Consider the following 20,298-nt stretch of genomic DNA (forward strand, 5'->3'; position numbering starts at 1 on the left):
ATAGGCCCACCTTTGGTTCAGACAATCCCTAGACCCTGACACAGCTAAACTGCCTTTGCTTTCAGAATGCTTATATGTTTGGCCTTTTCTTTCACCTCATTTCTCATAAATGCTATTATGTTTCCCAATGATCTACTGTCTATACCTGAATGGCCCCACTCCAAAACTCACGTTTACCTTCTGACAGGGCACAGGGCCACACAGCTGCTCTGCACTATGATGTAAGTTTTGGCAAATGAGATGAAACACAAGTAATAGTGTAACTTCAAGGTCATTTCCAACTTCAAGTGTTCTCCTAAGGCTCTAGCTTTTTCCTCTTCCTAAGGCCTGGAATATGGGTATGGATAAAATCCAGCTACAACCATCTGCCTGAGATGACAGAGCCACACAACAGGAGGACTTCTCAGTCCTTACATGAGAGCCAGAAGCTTTCTTTATCATGCCACTGTGTTTGGGGACTCGCTATAGCAGTTTAACCTTTACTTAAGAAACCATTCTAAATTATCTAATTAATTTTTATTAGTGAATATGAGACTATCGCAAGGTATGCTGTCTTAAATTTACTTGCAAAATTGCCAAAGAAAGGAAGAAACAAAAAAACCTTTGGGAGAGTTCTCCTTTTAGAGAACCTGAACAACCACGTTTACCTGCCAGAGTTCTGCCGAGGCCAGCCAGCTGGTCTTGAGTCAAGTTAAGCCGGGCCGCCATGCAGAGAGCTTGTTGCCAGCTGCCACTAGTCAGAAAGGCATCGAGAGCTTTCTCGTGGGCACCACAGCGGGCAAACACAAGCCCTGCCGGCTCATAGAGGCGTTCCCGTGTCAGGTGTTCCCCATAAGCAATGCTGATATCCTGTCGCAGAAGGACACAGGCTTGGTGAGGAAAGACGACAGTCATTTCTTAACCTCCAGTGTAGGCTGTCTCATCACTACATTTGAAACTCTCCTGAATGACTTAGAAATACCCCGTGGTTAATCAGTGAATTCAATCATTCTTCCATTCAAAAACCTTATTGAAGATGTGCCATGTATTCACACAACAAATAATTACTAAGTACTATTCAGGGCAGTGAAAATCACACAGCAATGCATAATAAAAACAAACAGCAATAACCCAAACAATAACAAGAACCACCACCTAGATCCTGCTCTTGTGGTGACTTATAAACACAATATGGCCTATGACATAGTGATAAAGGGACAAAGAGCCATGGGAGTGCTATTTCAGAGGGCTGAGGGGAAGCAGCCATGTGAAGAGTTATGGGAGAGTAATCCAGGCCGAGAGCTAGAGAAAGCACCATGGCCATCCGGCAGAAATGTGTACGGAATACAAAGGACGGAATAACAAGAAGGCTGGTGTGACTGGAGGAGAGCGAGCACGGGAGAGAGGAAGAGACAGTGAAAACGAGAGCAAAGAGGCAGCCATTGGCCAAATTCTCTATCCCCAGGCTCAACGTCAGGCAGGGACACAGAGAGGAATACAAGACGAAGCCCCTGCCTTTAAGCAGCCCACGGCCGGTGGGGAAAACAAATCTGGGGGCTCGGTGTGGCACCTCACCCAGGAACAGCTTTCTGGCAGAGGAGACCTGAGAGTTGAAAGACAAGTGGGGCTCAAGATAGGGGCAGAGAGAGGTCTGGAAGAGGCAGCCAATGCTAAGGAAGCAGACGGGAGCCAGAGCAGAGACACAGATGAACTGCCGAGGGCGGGGAGGGTGGCGGGGTTGAGTAGTAGTTCCGGCACAGGCTCCAGGGTCAGACAGCCTGGGGTCCACATCCCAGGTCGGCGGCTTCACACTCCAGCTCCTGAGGCAAGTTGTTTCCTCATCTGTTTACCCAATCAGGTTGTCATGAGAATCATAAAATACATTTAGCAAAGTATTTGGCATATAAGAAAAACTAAACAGATGCCTGTTTAAACAAACAAACTGTATCCCTTTCTTCCAAACTCCATGAGAAATATCTACACACTTCAGTATAGTCAGTCATGCGACAGCAAGGCTGGGCTGGAGCAAGGGGTGGGACGGAAGCAGGGAACCCCAGGTAGAAGCTGCCGTGGTATTCATGATGAGGAATGGGGGACAGCTCCTAGCCTTCCAGCCCGGGCACTTTCTTCAGAAGAGGAGAAGGTCAGGGCCATTCTCCAGATAAGAGTTCAGGACGACATGAATTCATCTGAAGATAAACCTTGAGGCCAAGAATGGCATTATGGGCTCAGGATCCTTACCCCTCGCCAGCTGACGCACAAAGTCAGAAGAGCCTCACTTCGCACACCACTCACCTTGTACTGCTGCGAGTCTGACGGATATAACTTCAGAGCTTCCTTATATAAGTTTTTATCTTTTACTAAGTTTAAGCATTCTGGGAAGTATTCAGGTCCTGAGGAATAAGATTCACACACACACAAGTTTAAGACTTTGGAAGCATAATGGATTTCATTTATACCAGCAGTCCCTACACGAAATCAACAAGGGACCTTTGTAAGACCTGCAGATTCAGGGGTATCAGAATCCAGGAATCCTAACTTTAGCAAAGCACCTGGGCAGATGTGAGGAATGAGAAGCACCGGTTGGGATCAGAGTTCTATGTAAAAGGACGCTGTATACACTACCCCTGATAAATCACCCTCCAATCCTGTGTTTGCTCAACCTCCCTCATTAGAATCACGCGGGAGCTTATCAAGCACACACACGCAGCCCAGCTCAATGAGGTCCTCCAAAGCAGCTTAGTAACACCCAGGTAACTTCTTATCCCCATCTTAGCTCTCTGGAAAGAACCACACCTGCTGAAGCCATAAACTCTAGCAGGGGACGGGGACGGGATGAGGTGGAACAACAGGCACTGTGCTCATCCTAGTCCATCGGTACCACTTACACCTGTGTCCTTCTGGAAACTGCCAGTGTGCACGGCCACTGACTCCAGACAAGCTACGTTTCCCTCGGGTGTTTGCAAATACCACGGAGAAGAGTGCATCATCAAACAATTTTTATTCTGAGATACTGAAATGAATTTAGGTGATCATCCTTAACCCAAAAAGGATCTGCTCTATTTTTTTTAATTCGGGAGCTCCTCCAGTTCATCAAAAGTCTTTGCTTTGTCTTCAGCTTTTCAGATCATACGATAAAAGAAGGTACACATAAGTAACTGTTAAAATTATCAGGAGTAGAAACTGAAATCAGTCTATGTCTAAATTAACACTTTAATTTATACCCTGCCTAGCTCCAAAGAAGACCTGAAGCAGAAATAAACATACTAATCCTCACACTTACCACATTTGCTGAGGTGCCCAATGGCTTTTTCATAACGTTTCAGGTATTTGTCTATGGTGAACCGCTGATAATTAATTTCCATTTTTTTAAGTGTGTTAAGAAATGGAAGATACTCTTTGGGATCCTAAAAAAAACAAAACAAAACAAAAAAACCACACACCAACAAATCTTTACTGCTTATGATTACATTTATTTATAACAATACAAATAACAATTATAACAATCAATAAACCCAAAGCTACATAATTTTAAAAATATGTACTATATTAGTATATTAATTATTGTATAAATACATAAAATGAAACAACACATAATAAGTTTTGGCAAAAATGCTTTCATGTATAGACGTTGTTTTCATTGAGAACAATGATGATGATCTCTTATGCAATCTCACAAGAGCCACTTATTTCAGAGGCTAATAAGGAAAACAAGGTCAATCTAAAAGATATTCAACAAATGCATCCAAGTTTCTCCAGAAGTGCAAGGCATTGCGCTTAAATCTGTTTGCATGACATTGCATGTCCTCCCTCTGCAAGTTTTTTTCAAAATTTTATTTATTTCTTTAGAGAGAGAGAAAGAGAGAGAGAGCGTGCGTTCACGTGCATGTACGTGCAGGTGGGAGGGAGGAAGAGAGAAAATCCCAAGCAGACTGTGCTGAGCGTGAAGCCCGACTTAGGGCTCGATCCCAGGACACTGAGATCATGACTTGAGCCGGAATCAAGAGTCGGATACTTAACTGACTGAGCCACCCCCGGCACCCCACCTCTTGCAAGTTTTAAAACAAAAGTAAAATTGTACTGAGTTAAAGGCAAAACTCTAAGGCCCTGCCAACCAAGATTTTATTAGCACTGATTGTCTGCAGCTCTGTGCCATGCTCTGAAAGTTATTTTTTTTTTCTAAAGAACAGATGCTCCCTGTTCTTAATGCTGAGCAGACAGGATAAATACACATAAAAACAATCCAGAAAAAAAAAAAACCCAAAAGAAAAAATAAATACTCAGGCATGTAATACAGAGAACTAGAGGCCAAAGTGTTCAATCAACAAACATTTAGTAAGAATTCGCTACGTACAAAAAATACAACCAAGCCTTACCCTCAGGAAACCTACACCTAGTACAGGAGCTAGAATATATGACATGCAGGGGTACGCACTGGGTCCAATGGCCGCACATACGTGGCCCGCCTCATCCAGTCCCTGCGTGGGGGGCAGGGAGGCAAGAATGGAGCATTGGCAAGATGCTACCTTGGCATCCTCTGCCTGAGACGAGTGAGAATTAGCCTGGCGAATGGAGCGGGGGAGAGTGGTGAAGTCCACCGGCCCATGGGAGGCAGAAGTAACACTATCTGCAGAGGTGTGTGGCAGCTGGGGGGACAACAGCACCGCCTCTCCTCTACAGGCTGAGAAAAAGGAACAACATCAAGAGATGAGCACAGACAGATACACATAGACCAGATGCTAGGCGCAGGGGGTTAAGCAATACGATGGCTTCTGAACTTTATCCTAGGGGCAAGGGAGAGCCCATGAAGGATTTTAAGTAAAAGAATGAAGGATCAAAATTTCGTTTGTAGAAAGATCACTCTGGCAAGAGCAAGGAGAAAGATGACAGGATGAAATTGAGGTTGCAGAAACCAGACCAGACCAGGGGCACCCAAACTTTTCAAATGTAGCACGCTAAAGTGGGACAAGAGGCCCCAAACCTTCCTATTCTCCGTGTTCCCATTTTCCAGCCACGTAACAAGGAACTGGATGGGAATATGAATCATTTGCTGAATTTCCTTTACAAGAGGAGAGTTCGTTCACACACATGACCATAATCTTGGCAAAATAACCGAATAACTTTATTTCACTTGTTCCACCTGGCATTCAAAATACTTTGACCAGCCTTGAACTATGACAGAGAATGGGGCTTAGAAGTAGGTGCCCCGGAGAGCCCCAGCTCTGCCCCCAGGCATGTACTCGCTGTGTTCATGTCAGACAAGCCCCAGCGCTGCCAGGGCCAGGGATTCATACTGCCACGACCACAGAAGCAAGAACCGGAAGGACGTTAAAGTAGTAAGTGCACCTACCTTCTGTGACTTCTCAGCTACCATGAGGACCAAGTCAAAGTCATAGGTCCCAAGAGAATGATCATATAACTCATTAACATCTACCAGAAGCAGCAGATACTTCAGGGCCTCTTCGGCACTCACAGCACCAGGAGCAGGTGGAGCACTGCCTGTCAGTGTGTAAGGAAACAAGACACAACAAAGCCATTTGGGGGAAAAAACCCACGTTTCTAGCACATAACCCAAAGATAAAGTTACTAATATTCTTGACAGAACTGGATGCCACAGGACTTCTTCTGTCCATGTTTTGTAGGGCAGCGCTCAAAAAAAACAGACACAGGTCTGAAAATGGCAACCCCAAAGCCCCAGACTAACTGCGTGATGGGGCACTGAGCGTGGTCAGTGGGCTCCCCAGAAGCCGGAAGGCTGGTGACACACTGTCTGCGAATGGGTCTCTACCTTGAAGCTCGTGTACCTTCTGCAGCACAATCTCCAGCTCTGGGGTTGTTTTCTTCACGTGAGAGGTGAGGATGGACAGGCAGTACCTGCGGTGGTGAGTGAAGAACCCCAGGATGAGGAGAATGAACAAGCTGAGTAAGGACAACAGAACGCTCCGTGACTCAGAAGATGCCAACTAATGACAGTGCACATACTTGTGGGGATTTATGCTCTCCATGGCTGCTCTCAGAGCATCACACACAAGGTCTACTTTTTTCCCAGCAGGATCTTTGGACGGCTGGACAGCGCCGGTAACTGGCGGAGGATACATGGTCTTTGTAACATCCTCTTCCCTAAGGGCAAGTTATTAAGAGGTCACTAACTGAACATGTGTCCAGCTACCAAATGACGGACGTGTCCCCAGGCAGGTTGAGGAGGGAATAAAAATGGCTTTTGGAAAACAGTTTCATCGTATTCACATAAGGTGAACAATGAAGAAACAAACTGAGAAATGAAAGCATTTCCACACAAGATTCATACAGTGATGTTACAGGTGTTTTATTCACATTAGCCCCGAACAGGTGTCCAACTCCGGGGGAACAAAGAAACAAACTGTAGCAGATCTGCACTAGCGCACACTACTGAGGGGTAAACACGAAAGAACTAGTACTACCAGCAAAAACATGGCTAATCTCAAGGTAACATGCTGAGTGAGAGCAGCCTACCGAACACAGAAGAGTAAGTACTATATGCTTCCACTTAAAGTTCTTCAACAGGCAAACCGATCTACGGTGAAAAACTCACAACAGTGGTTGCCTAGGGGGAGGGGACAGGAGTGACTGACACGAGGTTTGGAAGAACTTTCTGAGGTGAAGGAAATGCTCTCTACCTCGATAGAGGTTTGGGTTACATGGAAGTACACACTCGTGAGAACAGTAAATAGTGCATTTCTGCATTTCACCACACATGAATCTGACCCACAGAGAATGCACTCTAGTCAGTGTTCTACGAAGTGAAATACTGAGCCATAAAGTGGACTGAAGGCTACAATTAACTTAAAATTTGCCTAAAAAAAAGATGAATGATGGATGGACAGATCGTACATCATGACACAGCAAATACAGGAAAATATGAACTAGAGAGTCTAGATGGTGGTACAGGATGCTTACAGGACAACTTTTCTTATATGTTTACAATTTTTTCTTAGGTTAAAAAAAGTCATTGCAGAAAAACATACCATTTGATTTCAGTTTCATAAGACAAATAGTCTTATATGTACACCTAAAAAGAGTCAATTATAATTCTAAATGACATGCTTTCAAGTCTCAGTTTTAAATAGGCTGTTTTTAAAAAGAAGGGAAAAGAGCAAAAATCTGTTACAGGTGGCATCTGAGAGTTATAGTAATAAAAAAAAAAACCAAACACAAAGTTAATTTTTCTCCTCTAGCTATTTATCTGCTTGATTTCCTAAACTAGATAAATTATGGATATGATACTCGTGAATTATTCAAAATACTTACTTCAATTCTGTGAAAAACAAATTAATATGATTTACAGAATCTATCTGTCTTATGAAGGTGTCCACATTTTCAAGAAACACCTACCCAAAAAAAAAAAAAAGGACAAAAAATTTTAGTTCCAATCACATCAGATCAGGTCTTGGGTAAGCCAGAGTTAATATCAGATTTAGAAAGTTACCTTAGGGTTATGGTCATGAATCAGATTGAGATTAATTCTCAGTTTTCTCATGCATTCAAATGCTTCTTTAAACATCAGTCTATGAAGAGGCAGAGAGAATAGACAGAAAGGTCATTTTACAAAAACTAAACTCTCTGGATCGAACACCATTATTATGATACAAACCAGTTGTAATCAGATTATAGTCCAAATGCCAAACAACTACTACTGTATTTCTACTCCCAACTCACAGAATGAAAAATCAGGCACCAGATTCGCTTGCCTTTGTAAAAGGCGGGACTTAGTCACCAGGCAGTCTGAGGACTGTATCTCCATATACACACAACAGAAAATCATTATAGAACTTAGGTCCACTTTCTCTTTTAACAAAATGCTAATGAAGATCTTTCTAATACAAAGTTTCCCCAAAATAAACTGACAATGGATCATCTCCTTCACAACAGTGGCTCAGGCATTTTTGGGTCACAGGCTCCTCTGTTTATCTGCCAAAAGCCTTAGGCCTTCTGCCCAAATAAATACACACAGACAAAGTTTGGTGCAATTTCCCTGGGTTCACAGAGCATCTAAAGCCCATATGGATCCCCCCAGGCTAGGAAACCCTCTCTTGTATGATGTGTTTCATGATTCTTTCTACTAGGAATATTTACCAGACTATAAAACACACAAATCAAAGTGCAGGAGGAAAAAAAGCCTCTGAGAATCTGATTGAAGGCATGTGTTAATACAGGTTTTCCATACTTTCAAGTTTTAAAAACTTTAATAGCATACTTACTATCTTCACATATAAGTCATAAGAACAAGCAAACTAGTCATATATATGGTTCTTACTTGTCCAGCCACTTCCGAATCTGAGCTAAAACCAGAGCTCGATGATGAACAACTTCTAAGTTTCCCCTTGGCATCTTAAATAAATCAGAATAATGTTTTTAATTGAATAGAAAAAATTTAAATACCCAGGATACACAACTTCACCTAACTCAACTCTTCATACAGAATTAATCATGATCCTGTAAAACAAGCACGCTTCCAGCAGAATCTAGTTGTGCTCAGTATTTATTTTGACTTCCCTGAGAAGCTTCCCTTCCAGCCTTGCTGGGCACAGCCTGTATGAACACTCCTTTGTATGAAGCTAACGGAGAACCTCGCAAGAAATGGCTTATAATAAATTGTTACAAATGGTAAGAGGGTCTAAAATAAAATCTGCAAGAATTGTTTCATAATGACAGCCCAACAACAATCAGAAACACAGCTTAGAGAATCAGCTTACCTGTAATATAAGCTTTGTGTCCTGGGGCACAACAGTGACAATACGTGAACCCCTCTCCACCTTCCGCAGAGACTCCCCTTTAGACAGATGGCTGCTGCTCAGACCTGCATGTAATGCTAAAGACACCACGGGCTAAGCCATAAGAATCACTGTCATGACAAGCCACTTTCCATTAACTGCAGCTGAAACTGAACATAGGACTCAAAACAGAAGAAAGCAGGGGTGCCTGGGTGGCTCAGTCGGTGAAGTGTCTACTTTCAGCTCAGGTCATGATCCCAGGGTCCTGGGATGGAGCCCTGCATCGGGCTCCCTGCTCAGCAGGGAGTCTGCTTCTCCCTCTCCCTCTGCCCCTCCCCTCCACTTGTGCACTCTCTCTCAAATAAATAGAATCTTAAAAAAAAAAAGAAAACAAAACCCATAAAAATAAAGTAGAAGAAAGCAATTAACAACCACACCCCTTTCCTCTCCCACTCAACCTTAAGACCAGTAGCCTTTCTGACAAACAATCTTGTCCCTGGAACTTGCCCTTTCTCACAGAGCCCTCATGCATAATCACACACATAGCTTCTCAACTGATTCAGAAAACACAGGCAGGATGCAGTTTCTCTATTTCTTAGCACTATCAGTATACTATAATCACATCAGTAAAAGATTGCTAGTTTCCAAGTTGGAAGCAAAGGCAATTAAGTGGAGTTTTCTGGAATAGGGACAATACATACATACACACACACACACACACACACACACACACACACACACACACGGTGGGGGGAGGAGACATGAGGAATTGAAGGAAAAATGGACACAGACTCCACAAGATGGAGTCTTTCAGATCTACTATGGAGGGTGGTCACAGTGAGCAAAGGAAGATTGCAAAGAAGTTAGAGCCAGTTTGTATCTGCATGGTAACCCAAGGTAATATACTGGATTAGTTACATAATCCTGAAAAAGTTTAATTTCACAATGTTCTCCAGGAAGGACCTCCTTCTCTGGAAGTCTTTGCTGACTCGTGTAGAATATTGAACTGAGATATTGTGTTGAAATTAGGGGCTAAGTACATGAACTCTAAAGGTTTTCTTCTCTATTTTTTTTCTTTTTAAAAAGATTTTATTTATTTGACAGAGAGAGAGGGAAAGAGGGAGAGAGAACACGCTGGGGGAGCAGGAGAGGGAGAAGCAGACTCCCCACTGAGCAGGGAGTCCAATGCAGGGCTTCATCCCAGGACCCTGGGACTGGGACATGAGCTGAAGGCAGACACTTAACTGAGCCACCCAGGCGCCTGTAAAAGTTTTCTGATAGTCTAGGACTCTATGACAAAAGCCAAAGTAGGTGGTGAACTTTAAAAATCATCAAGATTTCAAAGGACAAAAGATAATAAAAGAGGGACTATTTTCTACTCTATACACTGAACACTTACTGTTAAATGAAGTGTCTTTCAAGCAGAAACACTGGCAGGTATGGGAATGGGTTGTCAACAACAAAAATTCACCATATACTGCAAACGATGTGATATTTGAAGCAATCTACAACAAGGCAAAGGGGAATGTTAGCTTTATTACTTGGAGTCAATACTGAAAAGGATCCTGCACCAAACCAAGCCTAGTTACCTCAGTGTCATTGATAAAAAAGCGACACCTGTCGCTCAGACCAAGGACACATTCCTGCAAAGAAACAAAACTGAAATTACAAACAATTCTAACCAAACTAGTTAAACCTAATTTTTCTATAACATAGTTCTACTATTGCCCTGTGCTTTCATATCTAAGTCCATGTCAAGACTGAATACGGACACCCATCCTCATAGCTACCATCCTCTCATTAGCCACCAAACACCTCAACACTCTTCCACCACATTCTGTTCATTTCATTCATTCTCCCATCAGAGGGGATCATCACATCTATACTGATAGATTACAAATTCCAGAAGAGCAGGGATTAGTCGGCTATTTTGTTCTGTAACCACTGAATCCTACCACCCACCACAATTACAGACATTCCAGTATTTGATGAATGGCAAACTCCTGAACACTATTTTTAAGATTACATTTCTGCTGTCCCCAGATGGTATTTAAATAAAACTAACTCTGATGATCTGTACAATGGAGGGTAAAAGTCTGCCAACTGCGTTTTTCTATCTTTTAATTTATACCTCCAAGGAAAGGAATCAACGAACTACTACATAAATGCTGGACAGTCTCTTAATCCCATTCATGGATGAAGAAGCTGAAGCTCAGAAATTTCTCACTCTTGCCCTGAGATGAAGTGGAGACCCAGGTCTACCTCCAAAGTCCATATTCTTTACCTAATGCCAGCAGTAAAGTTTTCTGTTCACTTACCTCTCCTCCAATCATGGCCAATTCCGTCTGTGTGCATGGATAAGGAAACCGAACAGGAAATCCACTGGGGTTCTTCCATGGTTCAACAGCCAGAGAGGGTGACTCTGCAGGATGGGCAGATGAAGTTTACAAAAAGCTGGTGTGCTCACTGTAAAACTGTCACATCAACATTTGCTAAAACACTTAACATACAATTTGGGTCACTTTCCAAATATATTTTGGAAACTCATTAGAACACTCTGGTCCATTACAGAATACACTTACCAATTCCACTCTACAGCTTAGGGTTTTCCAGGACAGCTAAAAGACCTAACCATCAATGTAGCACTGACAAGAAACTCACAAGTACACATTCTCAAGAATTAAACATTTATGTAAGTCATAAACATGCTTTCCTAACATTCTGATACTCACCCCAAAAGTACTTAAGTATTTGGCCACCAGCCAGCTGCAATGCTACGGACTTGGTCTTGGAATTGCAACACAGACTGATTATGACTCCATCCACTATCACAGATGAACTGATGAAAGTAACAGATTAAAAAAAAACCAAAAAACAGGAATGGGAGTGTGAACAGACCACTTTTCTCAAAACTAGTAGCATTTCACTTATTTTGCAGAAAGAGGAAAATAAATAAACAATTTCCCTTTGGGCTGCAGGGCCTATTTCAATACAACATATACATAATATATACACACACACGCACATATATACACACTGACAGATAAATACTGTAAGCCGAAGGCCAAAGTAATGACCTGTCACATGACACTGTTTTCCACAATGCCAATAAGCTGGGTGTCTACACTGCGAGGTCATCACTCCCACTCTGGCAGCAACTTAATACAACTTATAACAACTTACTGCCTTCATTAGATATGCACAGTATTATCTCTGTCTCCTTAAAATGCAGTACATAGAGCAGTGAGTCTGTAGGAAAATGAGCATACTCAATATCTCTTATTGCTATCACATTCATTCATGGAAATTGGTGGGTCTTCATTAATGAGAAGAGGGGAATCTGTTACTGTCACATTTTTTTCCTGTGTCAATGAACAGAGAGAGTAGACCTATTAAGAGATAGCAATAAAAGCAAATGTTGCCAATGCTAATATTTACTCAAAGAGTTTTTAGCCAATATACAAAAAAACTCAAAATGCCCCAAACTTTGTGAGGATAAACAATCTGCGAATAGGTTAAGAGAACAGACTCCAGAGCGAAACTGACTGGGTCTAGATCGAGGCTCTACCTGCATCATGTCAGGCAAGTTACTGAACTGCTCTGGCCTGAGAGGTCTTGGCTATAAAACAAGGACACCAATAATATCTACTTCAAAGACGTAGCATGAGAAAGGAGGTACCATAGGGAAAGCACTGAAAAGAGTACCTTTTACAAAACTTAAGCTATAATAAATATTAGGTTTTAAAGCCATAAGCTGACTGAGGGACTTTATATTCCCTAAAGACATTAATATTTTAATATGAACAAAACAGCCTTTTTTTGAAAAACAAAAGTCAAAGCAGCAGAAACATATTTTAAATGATTTCTCTTTTCCCTTACAGCAAATGAGATGATCTAGTTTTTCTTTCTACAAGCTGATGATAAAGAATTTCAAATTTGGAGAAGCAGAAATGTGTACAACTTAGGTATTTCTAACGTTAGGTATTTCTAAATAAATAAAAATCTAAAAAAAACCAAGTAAGCTCCTGGTTAACTTGAGTGTTGCATTTAGCTAGAACATTTCCTGTATCCATCTGGATATTCACAAAAAGCTTTGTAAAAACATGAAGCACTATGAGTCAAAAATGAGTTAACAACTACAGTAGAACAGGTTTTGTGTATACAATGAAGTTCCTAATTTTGCAGCAAGGGTTTTCAGAATTGAAATCTAAATAGGAAACCCTTAATTACAAATGAGTGTGAGGATTAATATCAGCTTTTGGTTAATGTGCCAAGTTTTTTTTTTTTTTTTAAGATTTTATTTATTTATTCAACAGAGATAGAGACAGCCAGTGAGAGAGGGAACACAAGCAGGGGGAGTGGGAGAGGAAGAGGCAGGCTCATAGCAGAGGAGCCTGATGTGGGGCTCGATCCCATAACGCCGGGATCACGCCCTGAGCCGAAGGCAGACGCTTAACCGCTGTGCCACCCAGGCGCCCCTGATGTGCCAAGTTTTGACACTGGAAGCTTGAGGATTTCTCGGAGCTGTCCACACACAGCCATCTACCGAACAACGGGGCTTGAGTTACAGAAAACAGCATCCATTATTTGAAACCTGTGACAAACACGCAGTCTGGAAACAAAGCAAAACTCAGGGCCAGGGAGCAGTGAAATTTTAGCAAAGAGAAACAGAAACGATGCCTAGTAGCACATGCAGTCAAGCGCCAAACAGAACACAGAGAAGCCAGAAGCAGCCTCCTGAAGTCACCTCACCCAGCGAAGTGCCTGTACCTCATCACTGAGTTTAGTAACTAACAAGGGTAACTGTGGCTAATTCTCTTGGGCTAACAATTACCCTGCTGGAATGTAAGTATATGCCGAATTAAAAACTGTAACACATCTTAAAAATGTTTTACCCCATCTACTGGTATTTGTCCTCTGTTCCACCACTTCCTGATGCATTTTTAGGTTTGTATTTTGACATGACTTAAAATACACTTAACCCTCTTGCTAAGTGTGTTTAACAAGGAAGCTAATGCCCTCAACCTTGCTCACTAGAAGAGTCCTATACCCAGAAAAGACAAAAGCGTGACTCCACCTGCTTATGAGCACACGGAACGCAGGGAAGTGTCGAGATACCTAATGCTGAGCTGTCCGTGCTCGTCATCCGTCTCAGAAGGGGCCACAGTCAGATGGTGAATGACAGACTGTGCGCTGGACTGACTGTGGCTTACAGCCAGGAAAACGTCTTCTTGAATCCAGGTGAGAAGGCTGAGCTTCAGTGGGTTTACTTCTTGATCTTCACCATTCTCAAACTGAATTCTGTTTTAAATATTGAAGAATATCCAAGACATGAATAAAGCTCTAATGTCACTGAGATTTTCCTAAACGAAGAATAAATTCCCTTGTATACAGTCAACTCCTAATTATTTGGAGGGACAAAACCTGAGGTAATGCCAGAATGTTTTTCTATTTAGGTTTCTTATATTCTGAGATCTTTAGATTTGAAGAGAACACTTCAGGAAACTGACTACACAAGAAAATCACTTGCCCCAGGCCCTACAGAAACAAACCCCAGAGGTTTTCCACTGTCACCACTTACCAGCATTCAAACCAGGCTCCAGCAGATATGTGGGTCTCACTAGAGTAGGTTATTTTTAAGCATCTCACATCGAAACGGCTAATTAGCTTCAGAGATGATTTCTCTGGCCTCTAACACCTGCCTCCTGTAGCATTAATACATCAGAGAACAGCACGTTTTTGCCACCTCAAGCAGGAACCCGTAATGGCTACTTCTACTGCCTTTTAGTTTAAGTGGCAAATCTTCTGCATGCACTGAAGAAGCTGGGTCACTACCCTGATCTTCCTACTTAACCAGCTCTCCCTGGACTCAGTCCCTCCACTGCGTTCTTCCCCATGTGGGGGCATTCCCACCTCCGGTTCCCACCGACACGTTCCATCCAGCACACTCAACGCTCCCAGTCTGTCTCCACCGGTCCTAACCTGATCTCTTCTTCAAAGATCAAAATAAGTATTCATGTCCATCATGAAATCTCCTAAATGACTGGGAGCTATCCTTCTATCAATTTTTTAAAAATCAAATTATATTCTAAATTGCCTCATGCTTCCTAGTTTGCCTTAAGTCTGTCCTCCAGTGGGTTGAATTCCGTGAGATGAAATAACCCACATAAACGTTCTTTGAAAACGACTAAGCATTATACAGACAGCCCCCAAATCATACACAGGTTGAAAATTTATACGTGTTTATTAAGCATACTGCATATATTTAAGAAACATATTACTTATGAAATTCAGTTACTTATTTTAGTCAGTTTACTGTCCCTATTAATTTATAAATAAATGCTCTTAGGAGGCAGAGTTCAGTAATTGAGAACATGTGCTTATCAAATAGAATAGAATCAAATCCTGGATTCTCACAGAAGTGGTATTATAATTAATAATTAGCTTCAGGGTCATTTTACAATACTCAGAGTGTACCTGAGGTACTCGTTCATACCCGTTTATAATATCGTTTCAATGGGAAAATACATTCTGATTTCCAACCTGAGAGACTCAAAACGCAGCAACCCAAAGTTCTGGAGTATGGGATGCCACCAGGAGAGAGACTGCATTCAGCCATATGTGAACAACACAGACCCCCTCACGTACACAAGCAAATGCAGCTTGGCTCTATCACCCTCACCTCCACCTTTGCCACGTGGTCTTCCCTGGAGAACCAAGGGCTGTTGGAGGAAATGGGTTCTAAGCCAGCTACCAGCTTGGCGCCACTGCCATCAGCACATGGCACTCAGATCTCAGATAACGGACTTCCCCAGCAGCCACTGTATCTACTTCGTGTTCCACTCAGCAACAGACACTGAATGGTAACAGCTGGCTGAAGTTAGGACTAAATGCTGTTCCCAGAGGTCCAAGGTAATTAAGAACAACCTACTTGTATCTCTTTTCCAGATGAGGTGTTCTCAGAGAAACTTTAAATCCATTTCCACCCACAGCTCCCAGCTTCACTGTAGGGTCCACACTTGGACTGTCACCTAGAACACAAAAATGCAGTTACTATCATAGTAAACTACACATTTTCCCTGATACTAAGGGTACTGAATTCTGCATTTAATGGGTTCTAGAATGTAATCCACTCTAGATATAAAGCGGTCAGAAACAATCACATCTCAACCTCTTTCTTAAATCTCTGTCTGCCTTTCAGCCTGAGAATTCAGGACAATTTGAAAACAAGGCTGCCAGTATCATGTGCCAGTATAATTTACAACATGATCACAGAACTCACAATTGAAAACACATTTCAGCTTCTCCTGGACATCAGGAAAGCAACTAGAATCTGACAGAAATGGGATGGTAGAAGGACAACTGGATTAGAAGCTAGCACACCTAAGCTGAGATCCTCGTCCGTTCTTGTTCGAGCAAACTGCAAACACCCTGGCATTTTCTTCCCTCATCTACAGAAAAACACAGCTCTGACGCCGCTCCCAGGAAGGCTATGAGATCAACTAGAAATGTGTGCAAAGGCAATGAGAACTGTAAACCATGTTAAAGACGCAATAAGATACTATGCTACTTCCAGGATGAATGTTTTTCTTAAATCACTGACTCTTCAAGTTCAAAAACCAAAAGGAATCGCTCTTTATAAGCCAGAATGGGATCAGACCCCCCTCCCACCCCAAAAAACCCCACAAGTCAATTAGATATCATAGTAATAATGATACTAATTACAAACTTCAAGGTTTTTAGAAACACTAGAGCTAAAGCAACACCACACTATAATTTGCTTTTGTGCAGGAGGGACTCGGTTCAGAACATCTTGGTAACAGTTTTTGAACATACCACATTTATAAACAGAAATCTGGTTACTGGCATCTAGGACTGCAAGGTCATTACTCTTTTGGGGGTGTGCAGAGAACATGACTTGATTCACAGGGTGTGGGAGCAACAGTCGGTAGGTGCACATGGGAGGTGGAACCACACCCTGTCGGAAGACTGTCACCAATACCCTGTCTGCGTATGAGAGAGAGAAGAGGAGATTAATACATGGATGTTTAATTTGTAAAATGAAGCATCTGACAGCACAGTACCATTAACTAATGATGGGGGTAGAAAATATATAGCAATTCCTAAAAATATTTGGTGTTTTTTTTTTTTATCATAAATAAGCTTAAACACAACATATAGGGAAAATTAAGTGTCAGGGCTCTGTATCTGGCTACTGTCACCTCCCGGCCCAGAGCAGTCCAACTCTGGCGAACATGGGCAAGAAGGCCAAGGGTGCTAGCTTGAAACCAAGGCCTGAAACCAAGCCAGACTGAACCAAGGGAATGATTCCCTTGAAAATCCTTAAACCACTTCCCTATGCATGTCTTTAGTAATAAAACATACCTGATTAAGTCCTCTGGACAGAACATGCTGTTGTAAAATCAGTATTAGGACTACTACACAGAACAAAATTAGCACACCATGGCACATTACAATCCTGGAAACAAGTTTTCCTTTATGTTATCAGCAGTAAGTAAACTGTCTTTTCTGGTGACTACTTCTTGCCCCAATTTCCTCCCCGTCATCAAACAAAAAACACCAACCAATCCTCACACTAGACAGATGTCTGTGACTTGAAAATTTTGGAGAGATTATATAATTAACAAGTATTACATCAAAAAGCAAAACAACCCAAGTGGGGGGATGCCAGTGTCAATGCAAATCTATGTCAATAGGGCAAAAAGGTAAGGCTAGCACACCCGATGCCACAAGACCACTGCTATCTTCCTCTGTACCTAGAGTCAAAATTTTCAACATCTTCGAAGGCCAGACAAGTAAATTCGTGAAGACTACAGATGGAATTGGGGTGGAGCAGGGGTAGGGGTGAGGAGGAAGGACTATGGTTCTCAGGAGAGTACATGCCCCCACTAAGGGCATCCCCATCCAAACAAAACAGGAAATAAGTAAAAATAAACCAAACCACCAAAGCACCACACAAATCAAAATTCCCCAGTTTTAGTCAAACCACCATATCTGCAGGCACAGGCTCATGGCCACCCCTTCCAGCTCCTTACTTCCATCAATGACAGCCACATTTGCCATGTCACCGGAGTTCTCTCCTGAGCTCCGGTCCGTCGTCCAGTGCCAGTCGTAGCAGAGGTAATGCCAGCCCTGACAGAGAACGTGCAGCCGGGACGGGGTCACTGGGTCCCACGTCAGAGACACGAGCTTGCTCTTCCCGCAGGTGCTGAAGGGCAGACTCTGCTTGAGATACCAGTGATAGTTCCCCACAGTCCAGAGCTGCACTGCAAGGGGAAACGCAAGCAGGGCCGTCAGAGGCCAGATGACCAGACTTCTCATCACCTGCTGGACGGGGATGGGGGCAACTGTTTCTTTTTCAAACGACCCTTCCTGCTCAGGCCCTTCATTCAAATAATATTAACAATAGTAACAGTCAAGAAGAAGTAGTTTTCCACGGGGACAAACTAAGGCTAGAAGCACAGATGTTGAGGTTGTCTCTACTTTCAAACTTTAGGATCATGAGGTCAGAAAATTACTAGGACGACAGTGCTTTAGTGAGTTGTTTTTTCATAAAGATTTACAAAGAAAATTAGGCAATTAGATTAAAAGTATGAAAACGCTCAATCTGAGAGCTTGAGATGAGTATCACTATGCTATATGAGGCTTAAGATGCTGATTCTTTTCCCCCAGGCGCTTTCCCTACAGTTATGTCCCGAGCGATCTGGTATTAAGCAGGATTCAGCTCTCCAAGGAAAATCACTTTATCAGCAACCGTCCCTTTCAACATCTGTTAAAAGAATAAGACCTGATCCTGGGGTGGGGAGGAAATGGGGGAGATGTTGGTCAAAGAGCACAAACTTTGAGTTCAAGTTCCGGGGATCTGATAAACAGCATGGTGACTACGGTTTAACATCCTGTATAGTACACCTGAAAGTTGCTATGAGAGTAGGTCTTAAATGTTCTTGCCATATTAAGCAAATTGCGAATTATGTGAAGTGAAGGATGTCAACCAACTTCACTGGGGTAAACATGTCACAATACATACATGTATCAAATCATCCCAATGTACATCTTAAGCTTACATGGTGTTGTATCTCAATAAAGCTGGGGGGAAAAGACCTAATCATGTCGAAACCAACCTTTATTAGAACACTTCTACTAGCTGTACATTGTTAAGTAAGACCACGTACTCACACTTTGTGAGGACAGATGATCGGGCTGTTCTTATGCCACACTTTTACCCCGAGCATATCACAGTGCCAGCCCTTGCCACCCTGTCTAATCAGCGGTTCGAAACTCTGGCTGCATGTTAACAATCACCTGGGAACTTTTTTTAAATTAAGCACTGATGTATAGTCCCCATTCTAACACTGGATCCAACTCTGAGATGAGGCCTGGATGGCATTTTTTTTCAAAAGGCGCAGCCAGCATTGAGAAGGATTGTGTAATGAATGAATAAATAAAGGAGCTTCTAAATAACGTTTCAAAGAAAAAGTTCTACTGATTAAAAAGTTTAAAAGCCACTTAAAAATAAGCAAGTGAAAAGATTTATGAACAAAAATCAGTGCATTGCTGTTGATATGAAAAATGACAGAACTTTAAGTGCCTAACAGCAGGAGATTTAATAAGCTGTGGCACAAATGTGTATTACACAGCAATTTAAAATGATGCCCACGGGTACCTGAAATGGAAACATGTCTGTGACATAAATCTACATGTATCATATACTTAACAAAACTGAGATCATAACTATACTGTTTTATACACATAAAATCTGGAAGACAAGAAAATTTTAACAGTGCTCATTACTGAACAATAGAATTATGGAAAAACTTTTGTTTCTTCTCTAATTTTTAATATCTTCACATACTACACATACACTGAAAGACACATATTTACAATCTGATCTACAATAAAAAGGTATAGAGTGGAGTCTTACTTGTAGCTACTGCCATTTCTCTTTCACTGCTACAGTTTTCCCCTGGCTAGCACTTTAACTTCCTGCAGTTAAACTTCCTCCATCCACGCAGAGAAAGCTCTGATGACTTGTGATGGTTAACTTCATATGTCAACTTGGCTAGGCTATGACATCCAGCTGTTTAAACAAACACTAGTCTAGATGTTGCTGGAAGGTTATTTTGTAGATGTCATTACCCTTCACAATCAATTGACTTTAAATATAGAAGATTATCCTCCATTACATGGGTGGGTCTCATGCGAGGAGTTTACAGCCTTAAGAGCAAAAACTGAGGTTTCCCAGAGAAGGAATTCCTCAAGACTGTAACACAGAACCTGCCTGAGTTTCCAGACTGCAGGCCTGCCTTTAGAGATTTAAGACTTAAGACTGAAACATCAACTCTTAACTTCCAACCTGCCAGCCTGCCCTGATTCTATTTGTCTAAAGAACCCTGATACATGACTAAACTCCACAAATAATCAAAACCAAACCAGTCCCTCATCCCCACCAATCCCCTCAGTTATCCCTGATTCTACTACAGGACAAAGTAGAAGGGAGAAAGGCAACTCCACAGCCTACTACTTTCAACTACATTTTATGTGGCATAAG

At 42.1% G+C, this 20,298-nt stretch overlaps 1 protein-coding gene across 1 annotated transcript in view; it reads right to left on the reverse strand.

The window, feature by feature from the left end:
* Positions 1-20,298, reverse strand: part of ELP1 (elongator acetyltransferase complex subunit 1) — a 57,307-nt gene that overhangs the window by 23,405 nt on the left and 13,604 nt on the right. Inside the window, exons 11-28 of the mRNA XM_008707928.2 lie at positions 17,786-18,016; positions 16,566-16,736; positions 15,661-15,760; positions 13,848-14,030; positions 11,462-11,568; positions 11,048-11,151; positions 10,319-10,372; positions 10,129-10,234; positions 8,712-8,827; positions 8,273-8,346; positions 7,445-7,523; positions 7,267-7,346; positions 5,962-6,099; positions 5,768-5,853; positions 5,330-5,478; positions 3,263-3,386; positions 2,275-2,372; positions 648-849 (exon numbers count right to left, since the gene is read on the reverse strand). Of these exons, the coding sequence (XP_008706150.1) occupies positions 648-849; positions 2,275-2,372; positions 3,263-3,386; positions 5,330-5,478; positions 5,768-5,853; positions 5,962-6,099; positions 7,267-7,346; positions 7,445-7,523; positions 8,273-8,346; positions 8,712-8,827; positions 10,129-10,234; positions 10,319-10,372; positions 11,048-11,151; positions 11,462-11,568; positions 13,848-14,030; positions 15,661-15,760; positions 16,566-16,736; positions 17,786-18,016 (2,202 nt within the window). The remainder of the gene's footprint in view (positions 1-647; positions 850-2,274; positions 2,373-3,262; positions 3,387-5,329; positions 5,479-5,767; positions 5,854-5,961; positions 6,100-7,266; positions 7,347-7,444; positions 7,524-8,272; positions 8,347-8,711; positions 8,828-10,128; positions 10,235-10,318; positions 10,373-11,047; positions 11,152-11,461; positions 11,569-13,847; positions 14,031-15,660; positions 15,761-16,565; positions 16,737-17,785; positions 18,017-20,298) is intronic.

This window comes from Ursus maritimus, unplaced genomic scaffold (assembly GCF_017311325.1).
Source record: "Ursus maritimus isolate PB19 unplaced genomic scaffold, ASM1731132v1 scaffold_17, whole genome shotgun sequence".
Classification (NCBI taxonomy): domain Eukaryota; kingdom Metazoa; phylum Chordata; class Mammalia; order Carnivora; family Ursidae; genus Ursus; species Ursus maritimus.